This window comes from Anabrus simplex, chromosome 7, assembly GCF_040414725.1.
Source record: "Anabrus simplex isolate iqAnaSimp1 chromosome 7, ASM4041472v1, whole genome shotgun sequence".
NCBI lineage: Eukaryota > Metazoa > Arthropoda > Insecta > Orthoptera > Tettigoniidae > Anabrus > Anabrus simplex.
Window position 1 is genome coordinate 57,341,037 of NC_090271.1, and position 19,473 is coordinate 57,360,509.

The following is a 19,473-nucleotide window of genomic DNA, read 5'->3' on the forward strand; positions in this document are numbered from 1 at the left end:
ACTAGCAGCTAGTGGCCATCTTGAAGTCAAAGCCTATTACATAATACAGCTAATGAGAATAATAAATATGCAAATTATGGCAAGGTTTGATTGAGGATAATCTAAATTCCCGTCCTATCATCTTCAAAAATCATATTATAGGCAAATAGGCAATTAGTTTTAAAAGTTTTGTTACACCTTCATCAAAACAAACCAACAAACAAACAAACAAACAAACAAACAAACAAACAAACAAACAAACAAACAACTATTCCGCGTTAATACTAAAACGTCAATGTAGTCCTTGCTTAGGAACCACCAATAGCCACAACGATATCAAAATACACAAAACTAGCAATAGAAATACAACACCTGTGGAAATTAGAATCAGTCATCACAGTTCCAATAGTAATATCATGTACTGGTGTTACTCTGAAAAGCTTGCACAGCTCCCTGGCCTGATTAAACCTGCATCATCACATCTGCGTTGACAGAAAGCCACCCTCCAGATCATCTGCTACATTGAGAAAATTTCTAGGAATGACTTTTCATCTGGGTTACATCACATGGCATGAAAATCCAGGCCGCAGTTCCGGTAATACTGAAGGACAGATTCCCAAAACGGGGAGGTAAAAAGGTGTTTAAGGACATTATCCGTGCACATACATTGTATATACTGTATAGTAATTATTTCTGTTGTAAATATCTGTAGATGTCTGCATAGTTTACTAATCAAGGGGGTGATTCCTTGCTTAGGCTGATTCAGCCCATTATGTTACCGGCACAAGCCGAGCCTTCCTAAATGAATGTAACAATAATAATAATAATAATAATAATAATAATAATCAGTTTAAAGTTCCAGTTTCCTGGGTACTGTTGATAAGCAAGCCTCTTTCAGTCTCCTCTATTTGTAAATGTCCCGTTAATCATCATCTTTTGCCCTTCCCCAAGTTGCAAACAGTAATAACTTTATTTCTGGTTTGAGATACTGGAATGGTATCATTGACATACAGGTCACCCATGTTGTCAATTTTGAAGATTTGCATTAGGCTGGTCCAGTGACGCAAGTTTATTTTGATCTTTATTGAAGCTATTTGGGTGTTTTGAATTTCTATTGCGTCTCGAATGATTCTGGTGTCAAATAAGTTTCAATACAATTGAATACATGTGTTTCATTAAAAAGGAATCAGATGGCCATTCTGTACAGTATCTCCATCTACAACAGGCTTCTCCGGCTGCTAAGGACGAGGTACCTGAACTTTTTTGATGTCTTCCTTCTTGTCTGGATATATACATTAATGTGTATTACTGTATTTACGCAAATAATCCACGCATATTTTTAAAAAAAATTGAGGCACGAAATTGGGGTGCGGGTTTTATTGCGCCAAGGTTGGCAAGTTTTCGATGTTGGATGTACATTTATGCTTTGTGTTACCGCATATGGAAGAAAACTGCCCCCATATATCATATTTAAATGGTAAACAATTCAGAATTTTAATTTAAAACTACATTTACATTTTTTAATAATATTTTACAGAGTAATTTAAATCCAAACTTTCTCCATGTCACGATAAAATGCATCTTCCAGAATGTGCAGGGGTAGCTTTCCGCACTTTCTTTTACTTCGGTGTGTCGACAGTGTGTTTCATAGTTGCTAATTTTGAGTGAAATTGCAATTCTTTTGTATTCAGCGTTTTAAGGAATGCCATATAATCACGTAACAGGCAGTGTGCGGAGAAGCAGAATCCACGAACACTGGTGGTGCCGACAGTTGGCGAAAAAGCATGGCTCATAATTATAATCAATTCGTACCCACCGAACAATACTGTCAATGACAATGAAACTGCATTATTTAAGCCTAGCCAAAACGGACATTTTTAAAGGAGATAGGGTCACTGTACTGCGTTGCAATGCAGACGGAAGTGATAGATTTCCTCCCCTCGTTATAGGAAAGCTCGATAAGCCACGATGTTTTAAGGGCGTCTGGCACTTTCCGTGCAAGTACAAGGCATCTAAAAATGCAAACAGTAGAGTAATCCAAAAAATAAAGCACTTTCACAGGGGAGCCAGCATAATTTGTCCTTGTCTTTGAATCGTGTTTCTTTTATTCTTTCGTTGCATGAGGTTATGTTGACCACTGCGTTATCCAACTGCATTATTTGAATACTGAAAATGCATATTTTGAACATTTTAAAAAATGGAATTTGAGAAGTTTAAACTGTGAATCAATGTTAGTTGCATGCAGTAACGTGTCTTGAATATTTTGCGATGCGGTAAGGGTTGGCATTTCTGAAGCACGAGTTGGAGGTTAATTCGAAATTACGTAAATCGAAGTCTGACTTTTCCGTTCCAAAGAGTTTGCATTAACAAGGTTTTACTGTATCGCAAACCTAACATCACTGTTCGCCGGTGTGTCTGCTTCAAGTGTTTACATTTTACGAAAAGAATTATCCGACACCGTGTTAATATTGCAATTGCAAGTTATGAATCTCATTCTGTATTGACGGTTATCACTTTACAAAAAATATTTATAAAATCCTCCTATCAGTACAAGTCAAGTCATCTGTTAGATGAAGCAAAGTCTATACAAGTTTCAGCCTAATCTCAAGGCCATCTTCAGTAGTAAAACAGTGATTACATAACATACAAACAAATTAAAAATCGTAACGATGTGAAGTGCCCCTCCCCCTCCGTTACCCCTCCCAACCACATCGACACAGATACACAGTAAGCCACACACAGGCTTAGTTGTCAATGTGACTTGAGACCGACAAGGTCATCTCCATTCGAGACAACAACTTTTAGTTAACAAGTAAGTCATATGAGTTTTCTTTTCGTACATCATTTTTAACTTGTTTTTCATCCACTCATATATTCCTTTTTTTTTTCTCATTACAGATGTTATACACGTTTTATTCGTAGTATTGACGGTCTCACTACACTCCTCAGCATAGTGTTTTCATTTTAACAGTCTGCAAGATCTATTAGACGAGAGGACTTTGTACCTCAATGTGTTTTTAACTCACTAATCATGATCACTGTCACTTCACATCATTACGATTTTTAATTTGTTTGTATATTATGTAATCACTGTTTTACTATTGAAGATGGCCTTGAGATTAGGCTGAAACATGTACAGACTTTGCTTCATCTAACAGATGACTTGACTTGTATTGATAGGAGGATTTTATAAATATTTTCTTTTGTAAACCATGTTAATATCCAAGTAAATGAGACTGCGTCAGAAAAGTGGTTTAGACGTAGAGTGTGGCTAATTTGTAAGTAATTTAGGAGAGGATTCTAGTGATGCAAGGGACAACGAATCTTACGATCTAGGCTACAGGGAATCGAGCCTATTGCAAGTTCAGATTAATGAAATTCCTAGGCCTACTTGCTAATTTTAATGGCAAATATATTTTATAGCAGTGATAATGTTTTTTATAATATGTTCAGGCAAAGCAGCTATATCCGTAAATTTACACGTTCATATTTGCGTAAAGACCACGGAGTGATATGAAATGTTTGTTTAGGCCTACATTACTCTTTCAATGGAAGGAGTTTTAGTTCACTTTTTTTTTTTTTTTTAATTATCCTTCCTAAAATTAGAGTGCGGGAATTATTCGGCGGCGGGGACTGTTCACGGTCCTTCTATACAAGGAATTCACAAATTCTACTAAAATTTCTTTACCTGTAATGATGTTTGATAGAGCATGCTATTTAATATTACATGAAGAGGGCCATCACCTAGGCACAAAAACTACAGGCCACGGCGCGATAAAAATATAACGTTCTTAGCAGATATAATTTTATTGTTCTCCCATGGAAGTGATTTTCACCACCTTGGAAAGGTCAATGGTAGGGTTCAGAAGTTGAAGATGTATAAATTCCCTAAAAAAGACCTATAGAAAGATGTAAAAAATATCCAAAAATGATCTAAAAACTGGCAAAAAGGCTGTAAAAATTTGATCCAAATTCATTCATAATTTTAGTTTTAATTACATATATTTAATGAAGGAATATAATGTTTAAAAACGTAAAATTCAGATTGGTATGAAACAGTGCAAAACTATAAGAGTGAAATACTTCCTTCAGACAGTGTATATTTTATATTAAAATAATTATTTAAAAAAAAAAAAAGGAATTCCGTGTTTGCTAAAGAGTACTTGCAGAATTCAGAATGAAATATCTTTTCCACCTAAAATGAATTTGGCAAACCCGCAATGGCCATCCTGGAGAAAGAAATTGAAATTAGTATAACTGGAATCATACCTAACTGCACTAGTTTTTCAGAAATTGGAATTCGGAAACCTTACCTCAGTAGGCTTTGTAGTATATCACAGTAGTAATATCCAGGTTCTTAGATGTAAATGATCGTCGGTTTTCAGACAGCATGTTGTGAAACATGGAGAAACTTCTTTCCACTCCAATGGATTTTAAGGGTTCATACTTGAATCAAGTGAATCTTCTTCCTCTTTAAAAACACTCACATCAAAATTTTCTCCTTTCAATATTTCACTTATCTTGCAAATGATTTAATACCCCTGGATTTTCAAGTACTAGTTTCATTTTTGATTTCATTTCATATAATTTTCTTTCTTTTCAGATATGGTTCAAATATACGTATGTACTACAGAAAAAATGTTTAAAAGGTGAGGGATGAACTAGTGATGATTCGAATTGAGAATGGGCAGTAAAAATGTAGTTGAAAGAAGGTGAAGTTGCAAGAAAAGCCGTAAAGACCTAGAAAAGGCAAAAAAAAACCAACCAATAAACCACAACACGCCAAAAAAAAAAAAAAAAAAAAAAAAAAAAAAAAAAAAAAAAAAAAAAAAAGCCAAATAAAATCCACCGTTTTCTGGCCTACAATGACCCAGAATGAACATATATTATGTTGGGCCTTGTCTTCAGACACTCGAGAAAAAAAAGGGATTTTTCCTCAACTTCTGAGCCCTAGCCATTGAAAATATAACAGGTTTTGTTGAGGATATTTCTTCTATTTCTGAGCCTTGAAAATAGCGAAAGCACCAACGCTTTGGTGCTATTCACAATAATTAGAGTATGCAAATGTGGATCCAGTAACCATAAGTATCTTGGTAGATTAACATTAGCTACAAGTTTAAAATATTTAAACAGAATCCCACTTTGGCCTTGCCTACACTCTCACATGTGCCTACTTCAAACATTAGGCCTGTATTCTAGAATGCTGTGGATGTGAGAAGTGTAGGGAAAGAAAGATAAGAAAATGGAAGATTTAAAAAATATATTTCTTTATTCTTACATGTTGTTCTCTATTTGAACTTAAAACCAGAATCAACATTGCAAGAAGTGTGTTTCTGAAATAAAAACATCTTGTGTGCAACTGTGATCTCCTATTCAAAACTTATTGGTGAGACATGAAGTGTTGTGTGTTACCGGAGCTGGTTTACAATGTCGAAGGACGGTGACTAAAAGCTTCGCTAATATACTGACCACAGGCCTTTGAAACATGGTCTTGGCGTACATAAACATGTATACATCTGGCCGATCCAGTCCATTACAGTAACAGAGTAGACCGAACAGCCAGCGAGTCTGCGCCAAGTGTTGGGTGGCGAGAAATAACTCGAGGCTCTAAGAAGACCAATGGCTTCAGGTGGACGAGTTCCCTTAGGTGGGGTGATGGTCCCCTCAGTATAGGAAATGACACAGAAACCAATCAGGCAGCAAATATATCCACATTAGGAAGAAGACCACACAAACCCCATGCACCATTTATCATATTCTACAGATTGTGTACTTATCTAACATCAAGAAAGTTCATTTTCTGATGCTGAAAATTTTCAATGTGTTGTGAATTCAGTTCCTGGAGAAAGGTGGTGAGGTTCAAGAAAAGGGAACAGCAAAGTGTATGAATAATGGTCAAAGACAGGAAGTAAGAAAGGAAAAAAAGCAATACTCCCAATAAAGAACTAGTGTAGAGGGAAGAACAGATAAAGGGAACAACAAACATAAAATACACAAAAGAACAAAAAGAAACTCAACATCTCTAAACACCGTCTACACCATAGCTCAATTCTTTCCTTATCAGTCTTTCCAGTCTATTTCTTCTCAGCGGCTGACAAGCTCTTTTGTTCACCAACTTCATGAGATGAACGGATAATCACACTTATTTGGAGGCCCTTCTTTAGACTGAACTTCAGTATTGATGTAAGAAGTGCAGGAAAAAAGAGATGAGAAAATGGAAGGTTAAAAAAAAAATCTTTATTCTTACATGTAATAAGTATGATCACATTATTATGTTTTTTACTTGAAATCAAAACCAGAATCAGCATTGTAAGAAGTGTGTTTCTGAAATTAAAACATCTTGTGTGCAACTGTGATCTCCTATTTGAAACTCGTTGGTGAGTCATGAAGTGTTATGTATTACCAGAGCTGGAAGGACGGTGACTACAGGGAAACGTGGATGTGTGGCAGAATGTTCACGATCCCATAGGCAGACCACATCACCAACGAGAAAGTACTCCACTGTGTTGAGGAATCATGTGAAGTCTTAACCCTTGCAAAATGCAAGAAAGAAGCCTATTTCAGTCACATCTTCCAAAAAGAGGAAAATGCAGCCTGATACAACTGATCATAGAAGGAAAACATGGACTACGGGAGAAACAAAATAGAAAAAAGTACTTCATGATTGTCGTCGATCTTCTGTGAGGAGACAGTACCAGAAGTAGTAGCATATAAATGTTGCTCTTACTTTATACCTTACTACTTTGCCAGTATATTTAGCAACATTACTTTAATATCACTAAAGACACTTTGTTGGAAGCTCTGAATTTAGTGAGAGAGGGTTTGTGGGGTGGGGGTGGAGGATGAGGGGGTGAGAGAGGGGGGCACACATGTATTTGATTTAAATAATAAGGGAATGTAAAAATAAAAATTGTCATAATGTGACAAGTTGTCATGCCAGCTTTAGAAGAATGGTAAACAGAAAGACATAAATTTACTGACAGGCTGAGATTGTGAACAAAAATGTACTTACTTTAACGACATTCATGTCATCATCATCAAGGTGGAGCAAGAGGCACACAAGATTTCCATTGACCTGCTCTTGAAATGCTTCCTTCGAGTTCCTCACGCTGAACTTGGCCAGATCCCCGAACATGCGCACAGCAACTGCTCTCACGTTACAGTCTTCCTTCTCAAAGTATGGTTTGATCCTCAGAGCCACTGTGACCTGTACATTCTGAATGTGCTCCTCATCTACCACCTGTAACATCTGCGAGAAGCCCCGCATTGCCTCCAAAGGGATCTGCATGCCACTGCCATGATCATCCAGACCCTGAATGAGAGCTGACAGGACAGCTTCTGAGTGACGACTCCTCTATAACAAAAAATTAAAAGTGGTCTGTCATCATACTATGATTTTGGAAATGACAGCTGTTAAGGAGAGTCAAAGAAAAATGTTGTTAATTTCTATCATCCATAATTGTATAAAACAAATCCTACGTTACAACAGGCATTATACGGCCTTAACCTGCTGGTTTGATGGTTTAATTTACCAGGTGCAAGAAGACCTTTGGGAGCAGCAACAACATTCTGTACGCATTGCTAGTGATATTTGGGCACTTTACTTTAATAGACTCATTGGGAGTTATCACTTATACTTCAATGGAATTTTCTACATCACCATTCTGATTTCAAAGGCAGCTGAAATCTCTCCACTTTAGCTGTGGTGTCAGCCATGAGTGTTGGATGATCATTCCAGTTTTGTTGTCTACGCCAAATTCTTTCAGAATCCAGATTAGGGTAATTTGACCAATTGAGTCATGGGTCTTCTTGAAGTCAACAAAGGTAACCATGAATTTCATAGTCTGCTCAGCAGGCCTACATGAACACCCCTTTTTGCATCTTCCCTGGTACTCTCCCTCTCCCAGTTGTGGATCTCTTGTTGGTCTGCCCTAGTCCAGAAGAGTTTTTGATAGAATCTGATAGGTCAACAGAAATTATTATTATTGTTATCATTATTATTAACATGTCCTTTCAACCTCTTAGGACTTACCAATATAGTTAGTCCGTTATTGGACATTATAAATTTTCCAGCTAACTCATTCCGGTTGCCAGCGTTTCGCCCCAGTGTGCTAATTTGAGCTCATCAGTTGGTAAATAGCACACCTAGCAAGACGCATGGCTAGTGCACACCATGGAGGCCACTGTGCAGGCTACTTGGAGCCACCGGCAGTGCGAATGCACTATGAGAGACTTTGTCTCATTTTCAAAAATTGATGCCTGCCTGGCCGTCAGATGATAAAGATGTTGATTCCCATAGGGAATCTGAAATATTTGGAACAAATTTTCACTACTCCTTCATCTTGATGGAGAATATGCTCTCTGAACCACTCCGCATCAGGTCGTCTTCTATCTCTTTCCGAAAGATCCTTTAATCCGTGTACCCACATCCTGAACATACTTCTTTCTTGAACCAATGTCTCAGAAAAACCTGCCAGATCCTTTTTCACTGCAGTTGCCCATGGAGTGTTACATTTTTCTCAAGTCATGAGAAGATCACAAATTCTTCAAGATATTCAGGTGTTTGAGACAGACAACCGTAAAACATGAGATGGCACTTCTTCATAACAAGTGAGAGCTTTTCAAATTTATAGTAGAATTCTGCATTTGACCTCAGATGATATTCGCCCTCAGAATTTTGACATGGGCCAAGGATTTCCCTCTCCTTCATTTGGGTTCTCTCTATCTCACCGTAAGCATGTAAGACTTCAGGACATACTACTGTGGTTAGTGGCAGTATTTGGTCTGCCATGAGATTGATTTGGACTGACAAGCGAGTTTGCAGAGGTGGAAAGCTAGTTCTATGCATTTAACACAATATTTCAGAGCTGTCTTCCCCATTGCATTAAAGGAAATGATCTCTCCAAGATATTTAAAATGAATGAGTTTGATTTTTCCATATGTGGTATTGACAAATGTAGTGGTATTATGATCGCCAGGCGGGTTTTTCAAAAAATATCTGGAAACCTACAGCTTCAGGTACTTCTTATAATGTTTCAGCCTGGAGGTGGGTTATGTTGAGGTCTTCTGCCATTAGGACTACATCATCTACCAAAGCAAGGCAGTCAATGTTCACTGCTTTGAATCGAGTGCCCAGCCTAAAACCATTTGGGTAGTCTGTTTCTCTACTCATGGATTACCTTTTCAAGAGGACAGTTGAAAAGAATGGGCGAAAGCTCATCTAGACGAACACCAGTCTTAGTAACCTCAAAGGATCTAAAGATTCCCCTCATAAAATTTCACTTGTGAACAGGAGTTGGTCAGAGGTTGTTTGATGATGGAAGCTGTGTTGTTGGTGTTGTTGTCCATGTCCATCTCCTTGAGGATATCCACAAGTCTGAATCAAGTGATTGAATCATGGGCCTTCTTTAAAGCAACAAAATTCAACACAAGTGATTTGATACGAAGAGATCCGATTTTGATGATACTGTTTAGAGGAAACTGTTCACTGCAGGAGCGGATCTTACGGGAGCCAGCTTGATACTTACCAATCTGTGGATGAACAATAGGTTCAAAGTAACTCTGAAGTGCTTTGGACAGGATTTTACAGGCAACTGAATGAAGAGATATGCCTCTGAAGATATTCGTATCTGCTTTATCACCTTTTTCATGCAGTAGTTTCAAATTCCCATATAGCATGAAAGATAGGATATGATTTTATTATTATTATTATTATTATTATTATTATTATTATTATTATTATTATTATTATTATTATTATTATACATAGGAAAGAGCTGATTGTACTGCAACTTTTCAGTAAATAAAAGTGTAATTGCATTTGCAGGTTTTTCAGTCAGGTGGTAACCAATGTTCTCTTTTTCCAGATATGGGAGATTTTGAAGTTGAACATTTCAGTATTTCTGAAGAAGTTCTTGAGTGACGTTTTTTCTCCAAACTCAGTGGCCTTCCATCAGTAAATGTGGGAGCCAGTGGCTACTAATTTTTTGATAGCCTAAGCTTTCAATAATTTCTGGCACTGCACGGAATAACACTGCAAGTTTTGCTGCAACTGTATCAACAGTGACATGATTATCTTCTTTAATGATGTCATCAATTCTTTCAATGTAACATTCAGTGGAGAGGGTGACTGCTACAAGGTTGATGTTGGATACTCGTGTTTCCATCTTTGAAATATTTCAGCCATCTCTTAACGCTGCCAGTACCCATGCACACATCTAGAAATGCATGCTGAAGTTTGTGGTGAATTTCAGCAGCAGAAATTTCCTTTTTAACAAGGAATTCAACGACAGCTCATTGCCAAAATGAAACGTCACTGTCTGCCCTGTTGTAACAACTACCTGCGCTCAATTAATCAAAGCTAATGATGTCACAATGTTCCATTGCATTGTGTAACGTCTGTAGATTACAATGATGTGCTTGATTATATTATACTAATCAATTACGATTGCTTTGTTAAATTGTTGCTCATTAATATCAGTAAGACCTTTGCAGATATGTGCTGTCCTTTGCCTTATCAGGTTCCAATATATAAATTTGTATACTAGAGAAGGCTTTTGGTAGGCTCTCAATTAGAAACTAGCAAGTCATTTACTTGTTTTGTGTCTGCAATTGACCATAAAGTTAGGGTTTGCTTCCACTTCAGCAAGCCTTTTACTTTCAAAGTATTAATTGTATACCAAGGAAAAAAAAAAAAAAAAAATATATATACAGTGAAACCTCTTTAGCGAGTTCCTCATTAACACATTTTCCCGCTTAACACGTCGTAAATTCAAAGTCCCGATTCTCATCATATTCAATCTATATAAAAATACCTCACTCATCACGTCACAAAGTTTCACTATTACCACTTAGTGCGATCACATTTTTCCTAGCCCTGAAAATTGTATTACTGGGCGAGTTGGCTGTGCAGTTAGGAGCGCGCAGTTGTGAGCTTGCATCCGGGAGATAGTGAGTTCGAATCCCACTGTCGGCAGCCCCGAAGATGGTTTTCTGTGGTTTTCCATTTTCACACCAGGAAAATGATGGGGCTGTACCTTAATTAAGACCACGGCCGCTTCCTCCCCATTGCTAGGCCTTTCCTGTCCCATCGTCGACATAAGACCTATCTGCGTCGGTACGACGTAAAGCAAAAAAGAAAACTGAATTTGTAATCCCTTGTGAAACAAATGTGATTTCGAACTCTGGTAAGATCCATTGCCACAGTTGCGTGGTTACGGAGAAAGGCCTTAAATTCCTGAACTTCACAGGATAAGTTGCACGTTTGGGGAGCAAGCTGTTGGCCTCAGGAATGTTCAATTTTGCTTGCTGGTTAGCAGCACGACTGCTGAATAACACAGCGAGTCTATTTGTGCTTATATTTCACATTCCATTCAGAAGTTAGAAATTTATTTTGTGTTGAGTGGTACAGTAAAGTGTAGCGAATGTTTGTTGCATGATACGGTAGCCTATATCAGGATTAGGAACATATAAACATACATATTACATCACAAATTTTCGCTATTACTGCTTATTATGAGTACGATCACATTTTTCCTAGCCCTAAAAATGTTATTTGTCATCCCTTTGTTTTAGAAAGAGTGTGATCTGCAATAATACTTGGATATTTTTGTTGGCCCCCGTGCATACGTTTTTCATATTTGTTGTTTGATGTTTTTCACACTGTTCAGTGCACTTGTTATTTTATAAGCCCCAGCAGAAAAGGATTTTGTATTTGTTCTCTCGTGTTTTTCACACCTTTTAATACTTTCCTCTCAGCTTGAGAAATGGTAGATATAGTTTTCACTGCACCCGCGGATACATGACGTAAAATATCTTCATGTCAGAAAAAAAAATTCATCTAGTATTTCCATATCCCTATTGGATAGTTTTTATTCGTATATTCACTAGTACGTTTTCTCACTTAACACGTTCATTTTTGTTGTCCCCCGCAGGAACGTCTTAACGAGGTTGAACTGTAGGTGGGTATATTTTCCATATTTGTCCAATTTTAAATTGGACCTGCAGGGGTTTAGAGTCGAAATATAACTGGTTTACAAAGGGTTAAATACACAATATCACCACCATCACCACCAACATTACAAACTATACTTCTCAGGATAGCCAATTCCAGTGGAAAAACTGAGTACACTCATATCAAACAGTGCAGCTACACTGCCCGATTGCGAAGAAGCTTTTCACTGCTCTCCTATGTAAGTGGATAAAATTAAGATAACAAAAATAATGACAACAAAGATTTTGGGAAATTCTCTATTCACTACCCACCCTTATCATCTGCTAGAAACATAATATTTTTCTCACCTGTTCACCATCTAACTGCGAAACTGCAGACAGGCCTTTGAGACAAAGCCGTCTCACAATAGGTGATGGATCAGTAAGACAATTCAGCAAGTTGCCCACGATACTCTCTAGAAGCACTATCTGACCATTCGCTTTCAGGTGTACTAGCTGTAAAAAGAACCCAAAAATGTATATCTAGAACTGAAAATCTCAAGCAATTAAACAAATAAATACATTTATTAATCAAATTGTAACAGAAATAAAACTGACTGAATGGAACAGTATGTTCAATAACTTTGAGCTGAAGATGAGTAAAATATAGACTGTAGAGATGACCATCAACAGGAGAGGAACAAACTCAAACCTCATTTTGGAAGGAACCAAATTTGAATCAGTTTCTCACTTCAAGCCCCTCATAAGCAGAATCTCGAAAGACAACACTGTCAAGCCGAAAACAAAAAAAAAAAAAAACAGCACACTTTTAAAATCAAATCAGAAATCTACTCTGGGAGTGCAAAATACCACAAAAATTAAAATCAACCATGTACCACATCTACTTCGCACCAAATCTCACATATGGTTCAGAGGCATGTAACATACTCTACTAAACAATGATTATAGTAGAATTCAGGCAACTGAAATGAGATTCATTACAACTATGAATCAAACTACTTGAAAGGAATGAAATACATAAATGGAAAGGTCTCTATTACCAGTGTAATAAAGATGATGGTGATGATGATGAGTGCTGAATAAAGGGGCCTAACAGCCCCTAATGGTACGAGGTGCAACGAAATGAAGCGATAATTAAAATTTCAAAATGTATCCACTGACTAGAATCTAAAATGAATGATGATGAAAAAATTATTGTGAATTCAAAACAATCAGTGGATACAATTCACAATGCCGTATTTCCAGGATGATGCTTTTTGTCCAAACGGGTCCAAAATCCAGGTCTCTGGCCCCTCATAATGGTACTAATCACTGGTAAAGAAGAACCGTGGTGTTCCTCCTATAGTGGTACTAATGAGAGGTAACACAGATCCATGGTGTTCCTCACATAAGGGTACTACTCACAAGTAACACACACCCATAGTATTCTTCACATAGTGGAACTAATCACGGGCACCGGCTAGATCTGTGGTGTTCCTCACATAGTGGTACTAATCACAGACCATGTATATTCATGGTGTTGCTCACATAGTGGTGCTAATCATAGGCAATGTAGACGCACAGTGCATCACGCATTATGTTACCACCCACAGGCAACACAAACTCATGATGTTCCGCACATAATAGTACTACTCTCAGGCAACGCAGGCAATACACAAACATGTGGTGGTCCTCACATAGTGGTACTAATCACAGGCAACGCAGACCTATGGTGTTCCTCATATAGTGGTACTACTCTTAGGTAACGCAGACCCTTCTGAACACAGTGGAATGAACACATTCGAGCGCAGCACTCGGCACCTTTTCCCGCTAGACACTAGTCCGTGCAGCTGAGCGCCCGCTCATACAAATACGATGGTACTAATCACAGGCAATGCCCAAACCTGTGGTGTTCTGTACATAATGGTACTGCTCCTAGGTAACGTAGACCCATGGTGTTCCTCACGAAATGGTATTAATCACAAGTAATCTCATGGTTCTAAGTCCATCATCCCATGGTTGCCCCTTTTAGTTGCCTCTTACAACAGGGAGGGGGTACTGTCGGTTTATTCTTCGTCTGTGTCCCCCACCCTCCAGGGGTGTGTAATAAAGAAATGCAGACTTCAGTGGTATGGACACACATGAGAATGAACAGCGAAAGACCAATCAGAAAAAACGTTGACTTTACTGTCCAAGGAAAAAGACCAATGGGTAGGTCAAGGAAATGCTGGATAGAGAAAGAGTAAAATCAGATATCGAGAAGAGAAGGTCTCAGAAGTGTAACTGTTTGTGAATAATAAAAAAAAATCATAAATAAAATTACTCCAAAAACCTTAAAATAATTGTGATAAATTAATAAAAATAATCGATCGAAATATCCGTAGTATGGGCGCCAGAGCTCACCAGAATGGATCCCTCGAATTTAGATAGAGCATGATAAATCTTTCTCTCCTAGGGCGTGTACATAAAGCTGTATACTGGTACATCTGCTTCAGGCCTTACCTAACCTTCTGAAAACAACTAAATAGATAGGAACTGCACCTAGGTTCATCAATAACTCCACTGATTCTTTAATAACTAACTACATTCTCAACGAAATCCGTGCATGAGCACCTCATCAAAACACCAAAATATACATATGATACATACACAAAATATTGCTGGAAGACTCCATATTTACAATAACAACAATAAAAATAGTGGGAAAATGAAAGCGAGGACCAAGCCACCATTTGCAGTTAGTCTGTTGAACAATGCAGATATATGTAGATAAGTACCCTTCACTATCTCTCTCTATCAACACGACTTGCACATTCTCATAATTGGCACTTATTATTTCACACAGATACTGTACCTCATAATACTGTGTTCACTGACTCTAACACTTGTTTTAAAGATGTATTCACTTGAGCAACACACGCTTGTCGTTCTAAAACGTAAATTCTGGAAAGTCTGAAATATAGCACCCCACAGCTTTCACCGACATATAATACCAAGCAGCCACAAGTGATACACTACCAAGTGCCTAAGCACTGCACAGTTTGTAGGTCCCACAGTTTGTAGGTCAGACACGTTCCACAAACATTAAAAGACTATGTTCCACAAACGTTTGAGGTCCAGTCCAGTATAGTGCAACAGTGTCACTCCAGTACAGTACTGTGAAGATTCACTCCCATATTGTGTGTCAGCACTACTTCATTCCCGTATAATGTCGTTGTCCCTCACCGTATCACGCATGCATATATAGATCTCAGCCTTCCCCTTCCTCTCACATGATCCGCCTGGACTCATCCTGGCCAGCCAATCATGAGTAGATCCTCTAGTCAAGACCACGCCCTGAACTTCCTCCTGGCCCCAAGACAGTAACAAGATGGACAGACTTTGGGGTGTTTGACATGAGTCATCGGAAATTTCCGATTACAACAACAAGTCCACGTTGTCAGACTCATCCAAATTTTCCAAGTTACGAACAGCAATGTTTTCCCAACTGTTGTACAAAACAAATTACTCATACCACATATGAAGACCTTCCAGGTTAAAATATTAAGAATAAAATATACAACTGAAATAATAATAATAATAATAATAATAATAATAATAATAATAATAATAATAATAATAATAATAATTTTAAAAAAATTGAATACTGATAGTATCTCTCACTTCTACATATAGTGCAAGGGTGTGATATATGTACTATCACAGATGGGAAGATGCCCTGGAAAAGAAGACATATGAAGACAGGAGGAGATAAAGTCAGTGAACGAGATCCACCCTGTTAGATGTCACCAATTCTATACATTGATAGACTAATAGTTGATAGAATAACATTTAATGTCACCCAATTATTAAAACAAGGTTTACCTACTGGACCCAATCTGCTTTTTGTACGACTTTTATACTTAATTTCTAGCCTGATGCGGCCCTGATGCCATGTATAGGAAACTGCGTGTTATTGTAGTGGAGGATACCAGGTGTATGCACAAGTCCTTTCCGGTCTGACTAAGAGATGGCGCTAACAAACACTACGCAGTGTATGAATTTGACACATACGTCAGTTTGTTTGTCTGTAATAAACTACCAACACACACAAGTTGAGTTTGCCAAACACTAGAGTCTGTGTTTTATCGTTCAGTGATCATGTGACGTTTGTGCCTGAAAAAGAAAATTTGTGGCACGCATTGCTTTTCTTATTTAATCAAAAGAAAAAGGCTGTGGAAAGTCATTGTTTGCTGGTAGAAACATATGGTGAACATGCACCATTGATTAGAACATGTGAGAAATGGTTTCGACAATTTTAAAGGTGGTGATTTCAATGAGAAACACAGTGCGCGCTCTGGTAGACCACAAAAGTGCAAAGATGAGCAATTGCAGGCGAAACTGTTAATGCACAATGCTATCGCCAACAAATGATTAATTTAAATCACACATTGATTGAAAGACGACCAGAATGGGCCAGAAGACATGGCAAAGTGATTTTGTTACACGACAATGTGCCGTCTCACACAACAAAACCAGTGAAAGACACCTTGAAATCGCTTGGATGGGACTTGCTTCTGCACCCGCCGCATTCCCCTGACCCGGCGCCATCTATCACCTCTTTGCATCAATGGGGCAGAGCAGCACTTCAGCAATTTCGAGGAAGTTGGAAAATGGCTCAATGAATGGTTTGCCACAAAAGACAAGCAGTTTTTCTGGCATGGTATTCACAACTTTCCTGAAAGATGAGCAAAGTGCGTAGAAGCTGATGACCAATATTTTGAATTAACCAAAAATGAATTTTCCTTGTAAAGTACGTGTTTTCTTACACCTGGTAGTGTTGTACGTGGTGTGTGAGTTGCAGGGATGTTGGGGACGGTATAAATACCCAGTCCCCAGGTCAATGGAATTAACCATTTAAGGTTAAAATCTCTGACCTGACCAGAAATCAAACCCGGGGCCCTCTGAACCAAAGAGCACTACGCTAACCATTCAGCCAAGGAGCAGGACTTTGTAAGATTGGATGGTTAGAACACAGAAAGTGTAAATATCCTATATGAAGTTAGACAGGATTGTATATTGTCACCATTAACATTCAATCCATTCTGAGTAAATCTTCAGTGAAATTGTGGACTGGTGAGTGGCAAATGAATTAACAACATCCGCTATACAGATAACATAGTGATTTTTGCAGACAGTCGGGATAGTTCGCAGTTCCTTACTGACAGTGTGACATCAGTGAACCATAGATATGGGCTTGATATCAACGTAAACAAAATGAAGTTAATGATCAATAGTAGAAACGATATCACCACATGTCATTTTATGATAGATCGAAAACCCATTGAATGTGCACACAAATCTATGAGGACGGTTTGAAAAGTTCTCGGAATCACCGCTAGATGTCAGTGCTAGAGCAATGAGATTCCCGCGCAATAATCACACATCCTTTGTGAGTGAACACATGGCGCGTCAGTGCTCTAGCTGCAGGAGTGTGGTAGTGACGACTCTTTGTTGTTGTTCCCGCGTAGTGATTTGTGACAATGGAAAAAACTGAGATTCGAGCAGTGATTAAATACTTTGTAAAGAAAGGTATGAAAGCAAAGGAAATTCATGCCGACTTTCAGAATACACTCGGGGACTCTGCTCCTTCATTTCCAACTGTTGTCAAGTGGACCAGCGAGTTCAAATTTGGTCGGGAGAGCTTGGATGATGATCCACGTAGTGGACGGCCAAAAAGTGTTACGACCCCAGAATTTATCGCAAAAGTGCATAAAATGGTCATGGAGGATCGTCGACTGAAAGTGTGGCAGATTGCTGAAGCTGTAGGGATGTCTTCTGAATGGGTATATTATATTTTAACCGAAGAATTGGGTATGAAAAATTATCCGCAAGATGGGTGCCGCGGCTCTTGACATTGGACAATAAACATACCAGATTGGAAATGTCCGAACAAAGTCTGGCCCGTTTTCAGTGCAACCAACAAGATTTTTTGCGCTGGTTTGTGACTACAGATGAAACTTGGGTCCACTACTATACCCCAGAGACAAAACAGCAGTCAAAGCAGTGGAAACGTGCTGATTCACCATCACCAAAGAAAGCAAAGGCAGTGCATTCGGCCAGAAAGGTCATGGCCTCAGTTTTCTGGGATGCAAAAGGCATTCTGCTGATAGATTATCTTCCTACTGGCCAAACAATTATGGGGAAATACTATGCAAACCTCCTAGACCAACTACAGGAAAAGATACGCAAAACAAGGCCTGGTTTGGCAAGGAAAAAGGTCATCTTTCATCAGGACAACGCTCCGCCGCACACAAGTGTTATTGCCATGGCAAACTTCATGAACTGGGGTACGAATTGTTGCCACATCCACCTTATTCACCTGATTTGGCATCATCAGACTTTCATCTATTCCCCAAGCTGAAAATTTTCCTCGGTGGACGGAGATTTTGTACAAGGGAAGAACTGACAGCCGAAATGGAGAGGTATTTTGCAGGCCTGGAGGAATCTCATTTTCGAGATGGGATCAAGGCATTGGAACATCGCTGGACCAAATGCATTAGTCTACAGGGAGACTATGTTGAAAAATAAAAGCAGTTCCACTGAGGTAAGATACTTAATTCTAGTACATTCCGAGAACTTTTCAAACCACCTACGTAAATACCTCAGTACAACTATAAATGACATTAGGGACAGGTAAGACCTCATACTACGGTCAAAGTTGCTTTCAATAAATAGCCATGAAATAACAATGAACATAAGAGACACTTCCTCGCTGTTGTTTGTTCCTTTTTTATGGTGTTGAAACATGGACACTGACAAAGGCAGCAAGGAAGAAGTTAGAGGCTTTTGAGATGTGGCTGTATAGCATGACGTAGAGGGTATCATGGACAGACCTTGTGACAAACAATGAAATTCTATGCAGATTGAAGAAAAACAAGTAAGTACTGATCCTTGTAGACATAAGAAAGCACTAATACCTCGGTCACATTATAAGGAACAGAAGCAGATACCACTTATTGCAATTTATTCTGCAAGGGAATGTACCAGGAAAGAGAAAAGTTGGGAGGAGAAGGAACTCCTTATAATCAAAAACAAAATATCCATCCTAGAACATATAGCCTACATTGAAAATGACCACAGAGCTATTATAAACAGCAGTCAATAGGAAATACAGAGCTAAGATGGTTAATTGCCAATACATGGAAGAGATAAGAACCAGAGGAAGAATACCTACTGTATGCTTCATGGAATGAATCAATGCTCAGAATATGATGCATTAAGCTAAACAATGGATTGATGACCACAATCTATTTGAACTTACCTCAGCAAAGAAGGCAGCTACTGTAATTCTTTGTGGTTCATAACTACTGGTGCCGTACTGATTCAGTGATGTCACTAGTTTAGGCAATGCCCGAGGCATGCATACACAAACTGATCTATAACAAAAATCACAATGTTTTAATTCTTACAGAGGCTGATAACTAAATATCACAAGCATTTATATGAATTAATGGCATCATTTAAATTTCAGGGAAATAAATTAAGTTACTTATGACATCATGAGAACAGCAAAAGCAGAAT

At 38.3% G+C, this 19,473-nt stretch overlaps 1 protein-coding gene across 1 annotated transcript in view; it reads right to left on the reverse strand.

Moving 5' to 3' along the window:
• The window catches only part of c11.1 (maestro heat like repeat family protein c11.1), a 264,060-nt gene that overhangs the window by 38,284 nt on the left and 206,303 nt on the right, over positions 1 to 19,473 (reverse strand). The window contains exons 24-26 of the mRNA XM_068228566.1: positions 19,214 to 19,328; positions 12,280 to 12,426; positions 6,992 to 7,333 (exon numbers count right to left, since the gene is read on the reverse strand). Coding sequence (XP_068084667.1) covers positions 6,992 to 7,333; positions 12,280 to 12,426; positions 19,214 to 19,328 — 604 coding nt within the window. The remainder of the gene's footprint in view (positions 1 to 6,991; positions 7,334 to 12,279; positions 12,427 to 19,213; positions 19,329 to 19,473) is intronic.